General features: G+C 42.6%; 1 protein-coding gene across 1 annotated transcript in view; it reads right to left on the minus strand.

Annotated features, from left to right (window-relative positions):
* Positions 1–18705, minus strand: part of SERINC5 (serine incorporator 5) — a 35050-nt gene extending 16345 nt beyond the window's left edge. Inside the window, exons 1-2 of the mRNA XM_054003886.1 lie at positions 18582–18705; positions 5763–5930 (exon numbers count right to left, since the gene is read on the minus strand). Of these exons, the coding sequence (XP_053859861.1) occupies positions 5763–5930; positions 18582–18608 (195 nt within the window). The 5' untranslated portion in view covers positions 18609–18705. The remainder of the gene's footprint in view (positions 1–5762; positions 5931–18581) is intronic.
* Between the last annotated feature and the right edge of the window lie 1621 nt (positions 18706–20326).

Raw genomic sequence — 20326 nt, forward strand, 5'->3', positions numbered from 1 at the left:
TGTTCTAAATTAACAGAAAGATGGAATATTCCTGCCTCTCTTGATTCATTAAATATTTGCCTTTGAGGCCTTTCCCCGCAAAGGGGAAAACAAACAGCTGCACATTCTGGCTTCAGTTTCACCACATGAATATGATGCTGGGTGCTCAAAAAAACAGGTCTGTGTGGCCAGGACCTGCTGCTGTGAGGCACCTCTGTGTAGACATACGCTCCTCACAGCCAGAGAACCATTTAGCTGCACAGAAAAACAGGAATTTAATTAGAAAACCACTATCTATTTCAAAGAAAAAAGGGCCTCTCTTATGCTTACAACCTTCAGCTGAGGCTGGTAAGACCAGTTGAACAACATTATTAAGCCCTCTGGAGTTGACTGCTGCTATCCGTACAGGTGACTGGAGTATAGAGAAGCCAATGTGTAGCAGGACACAGCATGTATAAATCAACAGCTATGGCAAAGGAAAGGCCTTTATTCAGCAAGCAGGTCAGTACAGAAAGCCAACAAAGAAAGAATGACAGAATAGAACAGAATATCTGTGTGCTAGCCATCAGGCAGCATTCCCAGCAGGGTAGAAAGCCCTCTGAGATGCAGGAAACAAGTGATAAAGAAGTAAACTGCCAGCTTCCAGCCACCAGGCTCTGAAAGCCTACCTCTCTCACCAGGGTATGCACCTTCAGTCCATGTTCCAGGAATCCAAACCAGTCAGGTGCTCAACAACCCTGCTAGCAGTTTCTCAAAAAGAGGAGCTCACAACAACACTTGAGTGGCTGAGCTAAGGGTAGCAAACCTAACTACAATTTGGAGCTGATCTTCAGTGGGCTAGAACCAGCCAAGGAGATGAAAACTGCTGTTTCATCTGCTGTTGCATCACCAAAAGCACAGCTGTGTGGTGTTACAAGAATGGATTCAAGTTGGGCCACTCCGAGCTGCTCTTTCAGCAGTAACTTGGAGATTAGTAGCCACTGCGTAAAGAAGCTGGACATTAAACAAATAGCTATGCCTAACTTATATCCAAGAGGTTTTGGAAAGCTGCTGAGAAATTGTCTGGAGCATCAGCAACACTTTTTCCAGGTTTTGGAAAGCAATGAAATGTCAGACTGGGCAAACACACCAGCATTCAAAGTAAGCAAATGGATTGACTGGAATAATTATGAGAACTATCAATGCTACAGTGATGCCAGGGCAAGCCAAGGGGCCACAACAATGCCAGGGAAAGCAACTGGGCTATCAATTAATGCTTTCCTGTTCTTTATAATAACCATCTTCTTATAATAACCATCAATCAGGAGAGTTTAGAAAACAACATAATATATTAAAATATTTCTGGGAAAATTACTTATTTGTTTGACATAGATGATAGTACTCACCAAGGAGACAGATTTTTACAAGAGCTGTTCACTTTACTTACAAGATTTTCAGAATAAAACACAACAAAACAAAAACATCACAGAACTTGATTACTGACTAGCTAATTAGAAACAGATCTCTGGGTAGCCATAAATAGGCACCTTCTTTAATTGCATAGGTTTCTACAGAAATCTTGATGGGATTTTTGAACCTATGCATTCTTTCCTCCTGTAAGTATTAACTTCATTACAGGTCTGGCTGAGAGAAAATAGATGGATTCACAAGAACAATAGCTCAGTTTGCCCTAAATAAGCAACAAAGAGTTTAGCCACCATGTAGTATTCACCACACTATGCAGTAAAAAGTGATGGCTACAGAAACAGTCCCATGAGGCTGAATGCTCTTTTAGGAGACCCATGGTCCTGAATAAACAAAACAAGAATAAAACCAAATTCTTGGAGACCCTAACAGATACAACACACAAACACAATGCTGGGGACAATAGGACTGGTGTAATAAAAAGGGCATGTTTTTGTGAAAGGATGGTCTACTGCTGGGAACAATTTACCAAGGCTTATGTGACTTCACTGATAGACAAAAAAAAAAAAAGTGTCTTTTCAGTCTATATCTCTGAAACATGTTCAACTGCTGAGAAGGCTGCCCACCTTTAGCTTTGCCATGCTAAGCATTTGCTGGGTATTTTCGATAGCCATTAAGTCACATATTCATTATTTGCCAAGATACAGTGAAATAGCTACTTTTCTACCTTTAAAAGCAGTAGAAGCTAAATTCTTTGGCCTCCAAGCAGAGGACAAAGCATTCTTGTTGCAGAAACTCAGTATCCGCTCCAATAATACAAATGCTCAGCTGCTGTGAAAGCGATGATGTTATCACAGCAAAGCTGGCAATCTTCCAGCATGCACTGAAGCCCTCAGAGATGATCAACACTTGAGCAGCATCTACAGAAAGAGGATGTCCTGAACTTGCTCTCCTCTCAGTGCAGGCTGCAAGTACACAGAACCATCTTGGTGTAAGAAGCCAATACTTGGGCCTGGCCACCCCCGGGTGGGGTCTGTCAGCACCCACACATCTGTCTGTGTGAGCACAGGAGCATGGCAAAGCGCATCTGAGGGGAACAGGAAGGAAGAAGTGTGTAGAAACAGCCCTGGAGGACCCTGCCTTCACCTGGATGTCCTCATCCAAGGAGGGAGAACATGGCAGGCAAACTTCATTTAGGATGCACGAATGAAAATCTATGTAGGTGGGAAAGCAAGGGCAAAAAAACCCCACGTAAAATCACCTGTCCTGGGCAACTGAGAAATTAAATAAAAAAGCAAGAAGCAATCAGACCAGAACACATCATCACAAATCTAAGGCTAAATTTTTATCAGAAATACGCAATGGGCATCTGCACTCAGAATCCTTACTTTTGGTAGTGTATTTGGGGTTTAACATGTAACAATGCAACTAAGGGCCAATATATAAATCTAGAAGGGGAAATAAGCCTGAAAGTATGTTTTGCCAAAACATGCAACCACCTTGTACTGAAATGCTTTTACACAACTGAACTGAGTTTTACTGGTATTTATTTTCCTGAAAATATCTTTCTTATTTTTCGTTTCATTAATTAAGTAGGATATTAAATTACTAATGGATATTTTCAGACTGAAACCACTAGTTTTGAAAGGGCTTTAACATTAAAAATTTAACTTAAAAAAACCTAAACATTGTTTTGAGAGACCAAAACAATTCTTTCCCTTTTCTTCTCTAAATTATCCTTTCAAAGCCTCTGAAATGCAATTTTTTGCTTCAACAGAACACATGAGAGTGAAGTTGTATCTGCTTTTTTAAAAAACAGCATAACAAGAAAAAAGAAATAATATATGGATCAAGGTATAGAAGGACAATATGGAGTGTAAATCCATATTGGTCTTTTCTGTATTTCTGTCCCTGTCACTGGGTTCACATGTCTTGATTGAGGAATACCCAATCTTTTGCCTCGATATGAAATGTTGCTCTTGCAAAATCCATTTTACATTTTACTATCCAAAATTTTTCTGCAAATAACCATCATCTTTTTACCTGTTCCTCCACTGCCTCTTGCTTCTTTCCCCAGAGATCTACTACTGTAGACGTGGGAACTTACAGCAAAACAACCATGAGAAAAAAAAAACACCTCTCACTGACAAACGAGATTCCTTCCATGTAAGATCAGCATGAGTATTTGAACTCTACACTGGTAAAGGAGACACATGGTTCCTTGCCAAGACTACAGCTCTAAAAAGGACTGCACTACAATGTGAAATTTTATATTCTTTTCCTAAATACAAAATTAAAAAAAAAATCTGATTAAAATTAATCAATATCTGTTTTCTCTCTCAAAAAAAAAAGAGGGTGAGGTCCTAAAAATATCATGCAAAGTATTTGCTTACAGTCTGGCTTCAGGAGCTGGGAGTGTTCCATGACCTGGCCAAAAGCAAAAGAATCAGTAAGTGCACACCACTTTCAAAACACAGCTCATCTCTGAGAAGCTGAGACTGGTTAGTCTGAATAAGTATTTTCAGGGTGCACTCTATTAAAACTGTGCTGAATTAGCTTCAGGGGTCTTTGAACGTTTAACAGCCCTGAACATAATTATTAAATTAGAAAGCATATAAAGAAAGCCTACTTTCAGATGGTCCATTTCCCATTCAAAGACATCAAATGCTCTAAACTAAGACAGTGATTATCCTTCCACTTCAAACTAACAGCTACTCTTTGTGCCATTTCTTCCCACACTGAGCTTTCAAGACTATGAACTGGAAAAGAAATTTGGCAATACTGAAAAGCATGTTTTTGAAGGCTTCTTGAATCACTTCTCTGTTGGATAAAGAGTATTTTTTGTTAGGGATACAAGCTGTATTAAAGCCACACTACTGATGGAAAAGAACTTTATGAAATTTGGATATGAGCACGTAATTTGTCTCCCACACACTTAAGTTCCTTGGGTTATTCACTTTATTGCCAAGCTAAGCATCCAGTAAGTCAAAGCAATTCCTGACAAGCAATTTCAGCACGCACATGTTGAACAGTTTTTAAGCCACAGCTTACATGCAAGAATCATGTCTGTACCGGCTGCTCTTACAGGGTGGTCATCAACTTCTGGTGGCCTGGGGTAAAATGTGGCACTAGGATAACTCATACAAAGTGCTATTAAATGAAAGAAAATTAGGATAGAGCATACAAAAAAGGTACAATCGGAAGAAAGAAAGGTCATAGCCAGCAGAGCATAGAAGCCCCCAAATTAGCCTGATATAAACCCGCTGGTTCAACTGTGTTGCAGGAAGGGGGTGCTGCCACCAGCTTCTTCATCTGGGATGCTCTGGAAGGAAGTGTTGCATAGGCAACCAAAAGTCAAGTGCAGAATGTAACCAGAACATCAGCTTGTTCAGCAACTGGTTCAGTGAGGAGAGAGGCCTCACTGTGCAACCTCACTCTCTTAGGAGACGAGCACAAAACAACAAGATGCTCACTGATGGAAGCCTTCTGAGCCTCCAGGACAAGCACATATACAACCCCCAAAGCAGGCCCAATGGCGCATTTGATGCACCTTCATTTTTGAGAATTAAGCAATGCAGTCCTTGTTCCCTTTAGTTAAAAGCAGAGCTTTATTACTGTAGTTTGTAGTAGGTGAGAGAGAGCCACTTGGGTGGCTTATGAAGCCAAACCAAGTATATGGTACAACAGGACCAGTATGTGAGCATAAGCAGGCTGGTGAGCATTTAGCTTATATTAAGACTCTGAAAGAAACTTGAGTTTTAAAATCTAGCTTCAGCCACAGCTCCTTTTATGCTTCTGAAGCTCTCTAATTAAAAAGACAATTAGAGATGAACAGTATTTGTTGTGGTTAGAGGCCATGTGAACACAATGACACACTGAAGAAAACCCCTTGTAGAGGCTCTGCTGCATTGTGCTTTGCAGTAGTCTGTCACACCAGGAAGGCAGAATTAAAATTGCAACACTTGGAGAGTTATTTTCTAATTTGCTGATTCTGCTGCTAAACAACCAGAGACAAAAATCAAGGCTAGACGGAACTCATTTGTTCTACTAAAACAAGTTCCTCAATACTTCTCCCTCCTGTGACACTGCCTGCACAGCAAACCTGGGGTGGGCTCACTGCAGCTGATTTCTGCACTCAAGAGGAAGGATGCTAGGCCTTGGCTCTTCCTGTTGTGAAACATGCTTAGTGCGTGACAGGAAGATGCTGAGCATGGAAAAATCAAGAGACTGAGCATGGAAAATCATCCCATCTGGGTTTAGAAGTGGATGGGCGGAAGAAATTGACCACCTCTTCTGAGGGAGCACCCCTATAGACAAAGAGCTGTGGAATGATCCGCATTTTCTTCCAGGGCAGCAGTGACCACATCCCTGTTACTTACATGAGTTTTCATTGCATTAGCTACTGTCGTGGACATCATGACACAGCAGATGATGGTCACCAGGATGAAGTAAAGCGCGTACATGAAGCGGGTGCTGGTTGACTGTTTTATCTTGGGGCAGCATTTGCAGCACAAGGAACAAGCAGCAATACCGCAGCAGCAGGCCAACTGAAAAGTAAGACAAAAAACCACAAGTCAAAAACCCACCAAAACCCTCCATCTTAAGGTTTCTATTAGTTAGACAGGGAAGTTGGGAGACTTCCTGCAAAACTCCAGAATTTCTCAAGTCCTCCTCCCAGCTGAGTAGCATTTAAGTGGAAGCAGACTGTCTTGTTTATTAAAACTCAATAGCTTTAAGCACATCAGAGTCTAGCTTTCCCAGGTTTGCTAAGGATGAGAGACAGATTTCCCTGTGTATTTTAGTTTTCTACCAGCATCTGAGGGTCCACCAAGATAAAATCCACAAAACATAGCAAAACTCATGTAATTATTTTATTCAACAAGGAAAAAGGTACTGAATAAATCCTGAAAGGTATCTAGACTGAGGTTCATTATTTTCTTGCTGTCAGCAGTATCATTAACTTTCAAAGAACCTGGATTCACATTCCCTGCCTTCTACTTTTAGAAAAGTCATATATAAAATAAAAAGGTAAGCCTTACTTATATACATAAGGCAGCACTGTCCATGGCTAGGCCCTTACTTGCAATAGGCAGCAGCTCCATATGGTTCCTGTCTGTGCTTAACCCGCCAACCATGACCACAGGAGGGATTTTCAGCAGGCAGCCAGGAGCAGGGAGCCGCCCTCACAGGTCTCATTGCTGTCAACCCAGAGTAACCTCACGCCACCACACTCCCATTTACCACGCACTCCCTGAGGCTAGGTATGGTGTGCTGCCAGAGCATGGCACTTCAGCACATTCTTTTGTGCCAAGGCTGCTTCTTACTGGTGTTTCCTCAGCTTTTGGAGGGGCCATGGGAACATTCAGAGGACCTTCTGCTTTCAGCAAGCAATTGTACAAGGTGGATGCTTGCCAGAAGAGTGAAAATCCACAAGTGCCACACTTGAGTAGTCCAGGCAAACTTCATTAGTTGTATGTGTCTTCAGGCACCCAAGCATCATGCACTGTTTTCCTCCCAGGACACTTTCTCTTCCAGCGTCAAGGACTTGTCTGATTAATGTGAGGGGGGTTCATGTGTGTTTGCAGACACCCATATCTAACTCCACAGAATATCACAACCAAACTGGTTGTTCAAAGAGCCTCAAATCATTCTGAAGAAGTCTCTTGAAAAGACTCCCAGTTTATCAGTTCCTTGCTATGACTATCTCTGCAACATTCAAGGTCATACTTCCTGCCTTCAGCCCCCAGGAAGGGGGTGGCAGACAGGTCCCTCCCTTTCTCAACAGCAGCTCTTCAGTTGCAGAAGACATAAAATGGGGCCAGTCCAACCCAGCCCTCATGCTGCTCTTCTCTCACTTCACCACTGGATCTCATGCCAGAGGACACAGGGCCTCAAAGCATGCAGCTGCTAAAACTGCTGCTACTGCAGAACAGAAATCCTACCCAAAACACAGAGCTCCAGATATGGGCAGTAAACAGAATAGGCTCATGCACCAGCACTTAAGCTGGAAATTAAAAATACTATGTGCAAAAGCACATCATGCAACTATACTTTCAAAATAGAGGCTCTAGTGGCTGAATGGCAATTCTGTTTTTTATAGGTAGTGAAATTACATTACCTTTTAGAGCATCAACACAGGTCTAGGATGTAAGGAAGCTACAGCAAATTACTGACTCAGCAAACAAATGTGATAACATTTCAAAACAAATGCATACCAGAAATATGTAATTCACCCACTTCAGAATTTTAACAACAACAACAAAAAAGTAAGTCTGAAGGTCCTTTTAACATGAAAGGATTTGGTATCAGCCCAATCCAAAGTATCCACAATGAACTTGAACTGCTTGCCTTAGCTAACAACTACAGTGTGGGAGTAAAAAGGTATGTAGCTTTGGCATTTGTAAGGAGAAAAACATTTTCCTACACCAGGTGCTAGAGAGCTCTGCCAGTAAAATCTCATCTACATCCAGCAACGTCTGCTATTCTACTCCTGGGTCCTTGGAGTTGCTACTTAAAGCAACAAATGCTTAAACAGAATATGTAAGTCATTTATGTACTTTTCCACATTACTTAGACCTTAATGATAGTTTCTAATACTGTGCACATACCCTATAAATAGGAAATATTTGTGAAAAATACCAGTGTTTCCATCTTATTCCAGACGCATCTCTTCAAGCTCTCTGAATAGCCATGGAAACCATAGAAAGCTGGTTAGACTATTCAGCCACAGCCTCAAATTTGGTGGTTTGGGGTTTTTTTGTGAGGGTTTTTATTTTTTTTCTTTTTTAAACTGTACCTCTAACATTTCAGAGTAGGCCACAATGAAATAAGTGTTATCCAAAAATAAATGAGAAGAGTCTCTGTCCCAAAGACTAAGATGCTGGCCACAACCTACTGACCCAAGCGGATTCAAAGATATTATCTTAGGGTGACAAGACTTCAAAGCCCACATATACAAAGAGCCCTCTATTAAGTTTTGGTCAATGTGCAGCGATACTCTGATGCCACATCCTTTACTGCAGGCATGGTCCATCCTTTGCCTTTCAACTGCAGCAATGGTCTGCACACTGAAGGGCTCAAAACCCACTGCAAGCCAGCAACAAATTTTTCTCATGTTATAAAAAATAGACTAACAAAAAAAGAAAGTAATGTCAAAAAATCTTTTACAGATTTAGCTTATTATTAAAAGCTTCTCCAAAGAATGGAGTTCTGTATGAGGAAGATGCTGTGCAGTTTTTAGGACAGAGACAACCCAACCAACAATGAAGGTCTGTGAACACTGCCAGCAGGCAGGCCTTGTACGTACAGAGCTCCTTCAGAGTCTCATGAGCACCCCAAGCCCAGGTTCTCCAAGAGCCCAGCACAATGGCACCTGAAAGCCAGGTTGCTCTACCAGGAGTTTGTCATCCTGCATCAGGTTCTGGCTTCAAGTCCTTCCCAATCCAAAGGCTCCCAAAAGTCAGGCAGCAAGCACAGCCAGCCCAGCTCCCTCTAGCTTCACATCTCCTCAGCAGGGTGAACACCACAGTCTGACAATAATTACAAACAGTGGGCAAATATTTATGCTTTCCACAAACACTCACCATCAGCCAGCTCCCTCACACTAACCCATCATGATGCCACAGCATAGACTAGCCACCTGCTTTGCTCAGTGCTGTTCTTTCAGAGCTCACAGAGTACAGTGCCAACTTGCTGACACCCCAGAATCTGAAAGCGTAATATACTTGAAAACACATTTGAACTGCCTGGATGATGGCTGACTTGGCTGGTTTCACAAGAGCAGTGTGGAAAGCTGTGTGAGAAATATTTCTTTTAAAATATATTCAAAGCGCAGTTTCATAGACATTTCTTCTGGTAGCCAGGCTGGTTTAACAACCCCAGACTCAACCTAGCCTTTCTCCCAATGATACCAGAGTTGTAGGTGATCCCCATATAGGCCATTCACATAAGAGCTGGACTCAATGATCCTCGTGGGTCCCTTCCAACTGAGACTAATCTGTGACTCCTCTGCCAGCCACTCTTACCCCTGCTCCAGCACCTCATGAGCCCTGACAGTTCTGCTGAGGGTGACCAAATAAAGCAACCTAGTGGCAAGGTGTAAAAATTACATATCAACCCTTCTCAGCTGCTGATTTATTACACATCAGCAGCAACAGTTCTACTACTTCATGTGAGGGCACAGTGCATGGGCAAGAGGGGAAAGCAGAGCTGAATGTTTTGCAGCTGTCCTACACACCTTCTCCCTTCTCTGAACAGATGTTTCCAGTGGCGCTTTCCTACCACCTCATTCGAGTGCTGTAGGTGCCTGCCAATGCAAGGAACAGTAATTTTGACATTCACCCAGCAAAGAGCAGAAGTAAGCAGACACGTAACAGGCCTATTTCATGCAAACCACTTTTCCAAGTACCAGCAGGCACGGACATATTGAACAGCCCCATTTTAAAACAGCCTGGGGAGCACCTATGGTTAACAAGAGTTAGACAGGTTAACAAAACAGGGTAAAAGCAGGCTTACCAACTTGGAAGCAAACTATTGGTTCCCCAGAATAAGTACTTCGCCAACACACACTCAACATCTGCCACACACTCAAGTCTTGATTTTTGCAAGCTGTGATGTGATCTGATAAATCAGTGGAATGGGGTACGAGAGTAATGTTAAGCACATGTAACTGTTTATATACAAGCCTGAAAGTAAGAGAACCTATCTTGTGTGCTGCTTTTATAGAGACAATGAGATTTAAAGAACATATTTTCCGCATACATTTCCAAAAATACTTCAAAGGCTTTAGAAAATACTTTGTGTAGTCATTAAAGTAAGAGTTTCAGGATCAGTGCCCAAAATAGCCTATGGTATTTTTAAATTATATAAACCATAGGCAAGCATGAAGCTTATCACAACAAGGAATTTCCTTTTGGGAGACCTCAGCAGAAATGGTAAAAATAAAAGGGAATAAGAGCACAATGGAGAAAAATACCTGCATTCTTTAATGAAACAAAGACTTAGCAGCTTTTCATTTCCTCCTTCCTTACTGACAGCCTGGTGAGAACATCAAGGGAGAATGCGTGCCTTCCAGCCTGTCCAGGAGCACAGGAATGTGCCTTGCTGAAGTTTCTTTTCATGGGGGCCTAGAGCAGCTTAGTTTTTCATGCACTGCTTGATTATTTGACTACCAGCATTATCTGGGCCATAAGATTTGCAGATAATGCAGTCACCGAGCTGTTAACAGCAGCATCTATCAAAAACATCCCAACATCTACTCTCACAGCTACAGGCAGCATCCAAGCAGGATGGACAGGTAAAGCAGCCAGCGCTGCATGAAGAAGATTCTTAAGTGGCCACACACCTGCCCTTGCTCGGACTTTTGGTTTCATCTAGAAGCAAGTATTTCATTAGTGCACTGGTTTGTGAAAACAAAAGACGTCTGATGTCAGGTGTCCTGAGTGTTAGTAGCTGGTCTCAGACTATTACTGAAAACCGACTGCTGTTATGCATATGCATTTTCCAAAAGCTTCTTCAACAGGTCACATGATTACACAGCTGTTTGTCCCTCTGAAGTAACTAAACTGACCAAAAAGAAGGTTTTATTTTGTCCTTTGTCTGACCTAACTGGCTTTCTGCTGCTTGCTATTTAATATTCAGACTCACCATGTGACTTAAGACAAGAGGCTTTGTGAACCAACATACCAGTTAATCAACTGATGACCTATTTTGAGGAGCACACCTCACACTGTGCAAAATTGAGAACAAATTTCAGAGAAAAGCCAGCCAGCCCAGACGCTGCCCGAGTTGTGCTTTCTGACAAGGCTTTTCTGCCCTCAGCCATCATGGGGCAGAACTGCCATGCACCACCAAGCAGCTTGAAATACAGGCAAGAAAGCTACGCTGAGAGTTAAACCCTGGGTGAGCCACTGCTGGGCACCGGCAGAGCTTAAGTTAAGCTGGGCTGAGGGCGATTTGCTTCTGTCTCTCTGCACAAACGTTACTAACTGCTGACTCAGCTCAGCATTAGAAAATAACATCACTGCAAAATGTCTAAATTCAAGTCTGCTCAACTGCTCTTCTCCTGATGATTTTGGAAAATCAAGTCAATTGTTTAGTCTGATGTGAGCCTCACAGTGTATCATATCACCCATCTACTCTACTGAGCTATTTTCCTTTAGCATAGACCATCTGGATTTGACAGCAGTATGAGGAAAACTGTCCATCCCTGTGGTTACTTAAATCTGACACTGAAAAATGAAAAAAAAACCCACCTTCTAATTTGTCTGCTACAGTTTCCCAGGCACTGGTTCCTGGTGAGGCTTTCTTTACTAGCTTAGACAACCTTTTAATTTCCTGGTCTTTTCTCCCTGCTCATCAAAGAAGGAAACCAAAACATTTATCCTTAGTCTCATTTGAAGGCTTTAAGACTTCTCCTCCCAGCACCTAAGTCGTTCATGGTCTTTTTTCCCCAAAAAATTCAAATTTACCCAGTCCCTCCTACAAAACCATGGTAGTCCAACTGCAAAGAGTCCAGCAAGTCATTTGACTCCCCTCTTCAGGATACAGCCAGAAAGGGGGTGGGACTCAGCCTTGCAGCACTCCAAACACAAGGTGGGCAACCAGCTACACGGCCGTACTTAAAAAGTACGTATTGTATTTTTGCCATCCAGGTTACATCTGCTTCAATAGTAGTCTCTGCTCCACCAGTCCTTTCATCCATCTGTGTGCTTCTGGGAGCAATTTTAAATATCCTCTCGAGTCAGACCTGATCCTGAATCTTCTTTGCACTGATCCCTGGACATTCTTCACTGAGAGCAACCTCTGCTGGGTGACAGATTCACCATCCTTTCCTATAATTTCGCATTTCACAGTTTTCTCATCTGCAGGTAGTTTAAGCTCATGCTGCAGCCACTCCTCAGACTTTCACAGCAGAGGAGGTAATAACTGAGCAACTGAAAGATGAAAGAGAAGTGAGCAGCAGCAAAGTCTCGCAAATGGGGCTATCACTTCATACAGAAAGCAGATTTTCTCCAGGTTAGCTCTGATGTTCAAGACCAGGACTCAAGAGGCAGGATGGCACATGGTATAGCATGGCACATCACCAGGTAGAGAGAACAAAATGCAGGGCAGTAACTACCTAAGTCCAGGTACTACTGCACTGAAGAAGCAGTTAAAATGAAATTTTCATATGCATTGACTTAAAAGCACATAGCTGGAACAGCTGCTTTGCTTTTGAATGAACAGACAGCTTTGAGCTGTTTCATAAATATGCTGAGTCTTCAAAAGATGGTTTCAGCACTGAGTCCAAGAGGACTTTAAGGTGGGGAGTAAAAAAAGAAAAAAAAAAAAAAAAGAAAAAAAAACAACAACAACATTAACTGTACAAAGAGAGAAAGGCCAATAAACTGAGACAAAGCCTTAACGCTTGCTCATCCCTTCATATTAAAAACTACTTGTTCAAAGCATTGCTAAAGATGCTTCAGTTTACATCAATGTCACAACATTCACACACTTTTCCTGGCCAGCAGATTCAAAGTGGAGCCTGCTCACATCCTAACATTGTTTCTTGATGAGCATTTTTAAATATGCCTACATCTTCCTGATATAAGAAGTATTCCTGAACCACTGTTTTGTCAGTGACTGTAATAAGCCAAAAGAAAAACCCTTGAGACAGGTCTTTTCAGAAAACATGAAGAACAGTTCCTGTTAAAACTCAGTACCAGAGACTACAGGTTGATGTATTTTGGATCAGTGCTACTGGGCAGAAAGAAGAGCAAAATTTTATGTGTTCAGACTGTTAACAATTTTATGTGTTCAGACTGTTAACATTTATATGCTTAAGTACTTGAGCACACACCATCTTTAATTGCTGGAATGTCCAATTACTAAACTGCAAACACTAGTTCCTGCGTAGCTACCACTAATTAAAATGATGATGAGATCGCTGGTGTGTAGGTCTCCCTTCAAAATGGGTACAGAGACACCTTCCCCCACATGCCATCACGGGGACACCCTACAGATCCCCCCCTGCTCTGGGTGGCTCAGTGCCTCACTCCCTCATGCTGCAACATACTGATGCTGAAGCTTATTTCCTGGATAACTTGAACAAGGCAGCAGGTCAAATCTCATCAACAGAATGGTCAGCTGCAGCCTAAATATCTTGAAGGGTAGGCATTCAAAATGCTAAGACCTATTAGGGCCTGCACCCTAATGGTGGAGAAACAAATGGAAGTACCATTGATTGGGGTCCTTGAGAAGGACACAGGAAGCAACCTAAGATCCAACATCTTCACATGGCTAACTTGAGAAAATCATACACCCGCAGCATGTGTTTGGGATGAGAGCAGTCACTAGCTCCAATGAGACCTATAGCTTCCACCGTAGTCACAGCTCAGGCTTTCATCCCTGAATTAAGTATGTCTTGTACCTACAACTGCGAGTTGCTTCCATTGGAATAAAAGTACCAGTAATGGGAAAAACATATGCCGAAACAACCACACTTGCAAAAACTAAAATTAAACCAGCAGCAGTATTTAGATGCTTCGGCAGAAAAATACTCCTTTGCCTTTAAAATTGAAGGCCCTGTTCTTATACTGCCTTCACTCTACAGCTCTAGAGCTATGGTTATTTAAGATGTTTCTTTAAGCCCACAATACAACCAACTCATGGGATGCAAGAGAAAAAGTCTAAGAAAATAGGGAGCAATTGGAAATCAGGCAGAAATGAGAAAGACCATATTCTCCCTCTTAAGCAGTGACAGGGAAAGGATTCCAACTTAGAAATGCAATGTCAAATGATACAACACTTACAGGATCTCCCCATCTTTTGGTCACTTTTCCTTCCCATTTTGATCACTTTTGAATCCAGCAGTAAATTTTATCCTGCTATGGCAGGCAGATGAAACCTCCAAGATAAGTTTTTAAAGTTTTCTTGAAAATAGGCAAAGTTTTAGTGGAGGAAAGAATGATCTCTCAACCCCAAGCAAGGAAAAGGCTGCAACACAACTTCATATTTATTAGAAAGGGAATCAGCATGAGATACCAACCTCAATGGACAAAGCTGCAGGAAATCAGGCTTTGCTAATTCAATTATTCAGGAAACCATTTATTTAAAGAAACAACTCCATGTTTCTGCAAACAGGGAAAATAGTCCTTCACCAGGCTTTTTTTCCTAACATACTGGAGTATACTGCAATACCCTACATCTGACCTCAAACAGCTAGTTTCACTTTCTATCACAATTAGTAACAGCAGTGGCAGAGGTATGGAAATACCTGCAGCTAAATGTTCAGGTCAAACATACTAAACAAACCCCTGTAACCTAGGAAGACCATCTGCAAAACAAGAGATGGATTCTTGGGAGCACCATGTGGAGTGAAGCCAGGAGCACCACTGGCACCACCTCTCAGCACTGTGGTGCACCACACTACACATACGTACCGCAATGCTCCTGTGACCTCAGAGGACACAAATCTGGATGAGGATGACAGAACCACCCTTTTCACCATGTAATGAAAAGAGGAGACCATGGGGGACAGGACTGCAAGCCCCCTTCTCAATCTGCAGGTGCAAACAGGCAGTGCCAGAGAGGCGGGCAGTCCTGGAGTGCGCAGGCATGTCACTCCTTTACCCACAAGCTGTGAGTCACAGAAGTCAAAAGATGGACAAAGGTCAACCTTAAAAATATAGCAGCACTGTTTTTACCCCCCCTCCTTTTTTTTTCCTTAAAAAAAAAAAATCAGACTTATAATTCTGGGTAGAAAATGAAAACTTGATATTCTAACTTGTGGCATGTCTTTTATTTACTACCTGATATGATTTCTAAGTGCAGAACACTATTAAGGACATCTCTCAAGATTTAAAACACCTACAAAAACAGCTTCATAAGCTTGAACAGCTACCAGTTCCAACTGGAAAATTCATCTTCTTGAACAACCCAGCTACAAGATACCATCCACCCACCCAAAATGAATGTCAACGATCTAAATTACATTTATTGAACTCTGGAAAAAACACATTCATTGTAATAAAGGTTTTCTGCAACAGCTGCTTTCTTTAACCATGATCTCAACTTTATTCTCTTGAGAATAACTAGTGAAGAAAAGCCAAATATAAAATCCTGTTTCCTGTCAATTTAAGCAGAGTTTTTATGTAATCAAAAGCATTGTGAAGGCCCAAGCCAAACTGTATTCTCACTGCATTCTAAAAATAGGTCTATCAATGAGACACAAGCAAAAGAATAAACATTTAGCAAGCTTATTACAGCTCAGAAATCTAAATATCACAACTGTCTTCAAAGCAACGTTGTACACTGCCCAATAAAAAACAACTGCAGAAATTAAAGTTTATAAATGGCCAAATTCCTTCAAAGAAAGTTTCCAGGGTCTGCTTGGCAAGGATGCAAGTCACACAGTAATGTCCATTAAGATAATTTAAAATAATTTTGCAAATGCAAAATCAGCATAACTGAAATACAGTGCAGTCTGGCAGCTTGTCGTTATATTCTGTAGCAACAGGAATCTGGGCTGCAAAACCTGGATGCATTCATTCTGACAGGCACCTTCAACTAGACATTTAGCATAGTTTGACTCAAAAAAGTACCAATCACTTATCATCTACTTCACACCAGGTAATTTTTTTGGAGTGAAAATTAATTGTCATGTTAACTCACAATAAAATTTTGGTAACAGCTACAGACAAATGGCAATTACACACAAACAATTGCACTTAAATAGCTCAGAAAGGCAATACCAAAGTTCTCAGTCAGCTCTAGGAAAGCATATCCACAGACAGGCATACATAAGGTATCAACAAGGCAAAAATACTTGCCACAAAAAAATACTCATACTACAGGAGATCAAGCACATTAAACTACTATATTTTAGGAAAAAATCAGGGACCTAATATGGAAGCTGTTTTGTTTAACTTTTACAAAAGTTTCATCTTTCCTCAAGTACTTAATCTCTCTTTCTGGACATAAGGTTAACTTCATCTTCAGAGAAACACTGAAGGAGAGGCCAATTTCCTTCTTGATTTTCCAGCTTAACAGTACCCACAAAATGCCTGAGAAAGCTTGGATGAGACAGAATGAAGAACTCCTATCCCATCTGTTTTTCTTGTGTATTAATCATGTTATACAAACATGCCCTCATCAAGGTTGGAATAACTCAAGTAAAAAAGGCAAATACCATTTTTCATTTTAAAAATGTGACACTGCATACTATTGAAACGTTCCTTATGCTGTTTATTATCATAACCTATAAAAAGGCTATCCACACTATGTTTGCTGGTGTAACTCCAGCAATATGTCCTATTTAGCATAGACAAGTCTTACATCAAAAGTAGTGCATGAGCCAGCAGAATAAATCTCCCCAGAGATTTCTGGCACTATGACTACATTCAGCTTAGGGCTGTCGCTTCACCTTCAACAACAATAAGGAGTTCAGTTTATTTACTATTCTAAAGTGACATATCTGTGTCAATGAAACACATTACTATCAGGGATTACTACACAGGGTAGGGACAGAGGCTTTAAGAATGTCTCAAGGGTTGGTCACACTAAAGCCATGCCATTCACCACTGAGCATCACAACAGTTTCATCTTCTTGGTAATTTAAGTTACTTCTCCAGGAGCTACACCAAAAAAAAAAAAGCACAATGAAAATGCAAAAAGCCACAACCCACTGTAGTAACAGCACCTACTAACTGCACTCAGTTGAGCTGCTCCACAACTTGTTTCACACGCTGCCAAAATGGTTATGAAGCAGCAGTCAGGGAGGCCCCTGCATTAAGAAGCATATTAGCAAATATAGTTACTGATGTCCTGCAGGTCCACAGGACTGTGTGGGGAGGCTCAGAGCAGCTCCCAGAGGGCAAGCAAGTGGATGCATGCTCAGCAATCCTCCTGTCCCTGAAGACTGAAAGAACCACAGACGAAAGACCAAATCTACCCCAGGATTTCAAACTACAGGAAAGATGCAACATTTTTCCCAGGTGGTTCATAAAAGAGCAAGAGAATAATCAGATTCTAAGGGTGGACAGAGTGAGCAAAGGAAAACAAATACCAATAGAATTAGGACCATAAGGTATTTAAATATGTAAAACAACAGGAATAAGCTCACTGGCTAGTCTGCTGCAGATAGAAGTAGGGTTTCTATTGCAGAAACAGAGATTTATGAAAATTAATCACAAAATGAAGTGCTGAGGTAAGATGTCTAACATCACACCAGAGAGACAACTATTAGGAACAGAAGTCCTTTCCTTAAGTGCAACCAAGAAGCAGATCTGGAAAGGGCCTCACTAATGCCTATCTCTTCCAAGTCATGATCCTTCATCTATGGAATTGATTTAAATAGGAAAACAGGTGCACCATGGAAAGATGAGAAGTTCTCAATCCTCACCCCATGGCTACTGAACAGTGCAGGTCCTGCCTGCAGTGCCCTCCATCACCACTTGCTCTCATCTCTCACTTCCTCTGCCAGCACCTGAATATACTGAAACCTTCCACAAGCCGAATTTAAAGGAGTTTGTGAAAGGGTCTGAGGACTGACAGGCAGCCAGGGGCTATGAGATTAGCTAAGTGCGTTCCAATTCTTATACCATGTGGTGTCATCTGCCCACCACCTGCAGCCAGTGGCTATTACCCAACCGCCTCCTACAGTAGCTCTAAAGGATCTGTTGCTCCCTTGCGAATTGCTCCTTGCCGCGTAGGGCTTTGGGAAGGCCTCTCTCCATGTCCGCGCCTCCATCCGCATGCCGCTGTCCTGCTGCGGGCGCCGGTGCGCGGAGCGGCTCCCGCCTGTCCGCACACACGTCGGGACAGCCTGTGCCCAGCCTCCCTCCAAACACGAGGGGAATCCACCCAGGAAACTGGCAATAACACCACTGTGGGCACCCGGAGAGTCTGGACAGGCACCCTGGCTCGCTGCGAGGGCTGCTTTTCCTCTACCACGCCGACGGCCCGGGGAGCCGGGCGCACAGCCCGATTCGGAGCCCGCCGAGCCGCGGCCGCAGGGACGGCCCTTGCCCACCCCGGCCTCTGCTCCCGCGGAGAGTACCCATCGTCCCGGTCCCGCCGGCCGCTTCTCGGGACCTCCTTCCCCGGGACCTCGTTCCCCGGGACCTCACTCCCCACCGCGGCCGCGGAGCTCCCGGGCGGGTCCTCCGCGGGAATGTCCGCCCGCACACCTGCCACGCTCCCCGCGCCCCCGACCCTACCTGGCCGGCGCAGCAGCGAGCGGACATGCTGGTGGAACTGGCCGACGCGGCTCCCCTGCTGCTCCCGCATACAGGAGCGCGCAGGGCTGGGATGTCCTGGGATGGGCAGGGCAGCGCGGGGCGCCGCGGGCGGAGCGGCACCGCCTCTGCCCCGCTGCCGGCCCGGCCCGGCCCCGCCACCCGGCTTCCGCTGTCGTCAGGCCGCGTGTGAGCTTCGCTACCGCGCTCGCTGAGTCAGCAGGAGCGGCGGCAGCTGCCATGCGGAGGGTGGATCCCAGTGGGGCCATGCGCGGCAGGCTGTCCTGCTCGCAAGGACACTGCTGGCATCACTTGCCTGCTAATATACTTACTAAAACACCTGGTTTTAGCTGGGATCTAATAAATTCAGTGAATAGGGCATTTAAACATGCGGATCTTAAGAGGCCGGGCACCTAATTGAAGTTTAACGCTGTAGTGCACCAACCCCGGTGCAAGCTGCTTTGGCGCATCGCAGGGCCGGCGCACACGCCCGTTCCTGCGTGGAAAAGCCATGTTTGTTCCAAGGACAGCTGTAAGGCCGTGCTTTCCTAACAGGAGCTGAGACCTTTTCTCGATGTTTCCAAAATACTTTCTCCAGCCTCAGTCGCTAAAAATCATGGGCAGTACTAGGCAGTAGCCAAGGATTTCTCAGCTTCCCATGTGATGACAGGAACTGCAAAGCCAAATTCAGATATGACAGGCGTCATCATATCAGATGAATGTGTCTTTACAAACACACTGCTTGTAGATAAGGACAGAGATTGATAGATAAGGAAATAACGAGAGAACCCATTAACTTTAGAAAGCTTTACTAATTTATGCAGACAGCTGCTCAGCCAAGGTCGTGCCAAACGCCTGAATTTTGTGGAGAAGAACAAAGACTTGATAGAGGTATGAATATTATCTTCTCTGCCTAGGGCAGACTTAAAACTAATTTTAATGATCATGTATGTTCTAAAGGAGGGCTACATATTAAGGAGATGTGTTGTAGTTTGTGAAAAATGCCAATCACATGGGGTTTTTTTAATTTTAAAAGTTTATTAGTAATAAAATAGTTATAAAAACAGTAATAAAATTAGAGTAATAAAATTTGGACAGTGAGAATTAGGACACTACGAGACAATAAAAAGAAAAGAATTACAGACGTCCGGATGTTTTTGGGCACTAAGCTGCCAAAAATATGCCTTGTGAACAAAGGAATAACCCTTAAAAGCAATAGCCTGTTGCATATTCATATATCTCATACATGATGCATAAATTCCTTGCAAATTAAGAATTTTTCTGGTTTTTGTCAACTTCTTCCTCTTAATCCTTGTGGTTCCATAAAGACGGAGAGAAGGTGGAAGAATGTTTGTCTTTTCTGATAAGGAGGCAGTAACTCTAGGTTTCCTGTTGCTGTTATCTCTGTGCAAAGAGTTTCTTGATTATCTTATCCCTTTCTTGAGCTAGTAAAAAAATATCTTACAATGCATAGTTTCTATTTTAACATTATGTTGTAACCTAAAACTATATTTAACACACTACTTAAAAAGGATTAAAAAAGTATTACAAAATAACCCTCCATAATACATATAGTGTTCAGTTTAATATTTACGAAGAGCCAATCATTTAATCTGCATTTTTCACATAGATGGATGGGGAAGTCTGTACTTTCACAGGACTCCTCTGTCTCCTTTGTGGACACTAACCTGTAGCAACACAAATTTTCTGCACAGATAGGAATTACT

This window comes from Vidua macroura, chromosome Z, assembly GCF_024509145.1.
Source record: "Vidua macroura isolate BioBank_ID:100142 chromosome Z, ASM2450914v1, whole genome shotgun sequence".
Classification (NCBI taxonomy): domain Eukaryota; kingdom Metazoa; phylum Chordata; class Aves; order Passeriformes; family Viduidae; genus Vidua; species Vidua macroura.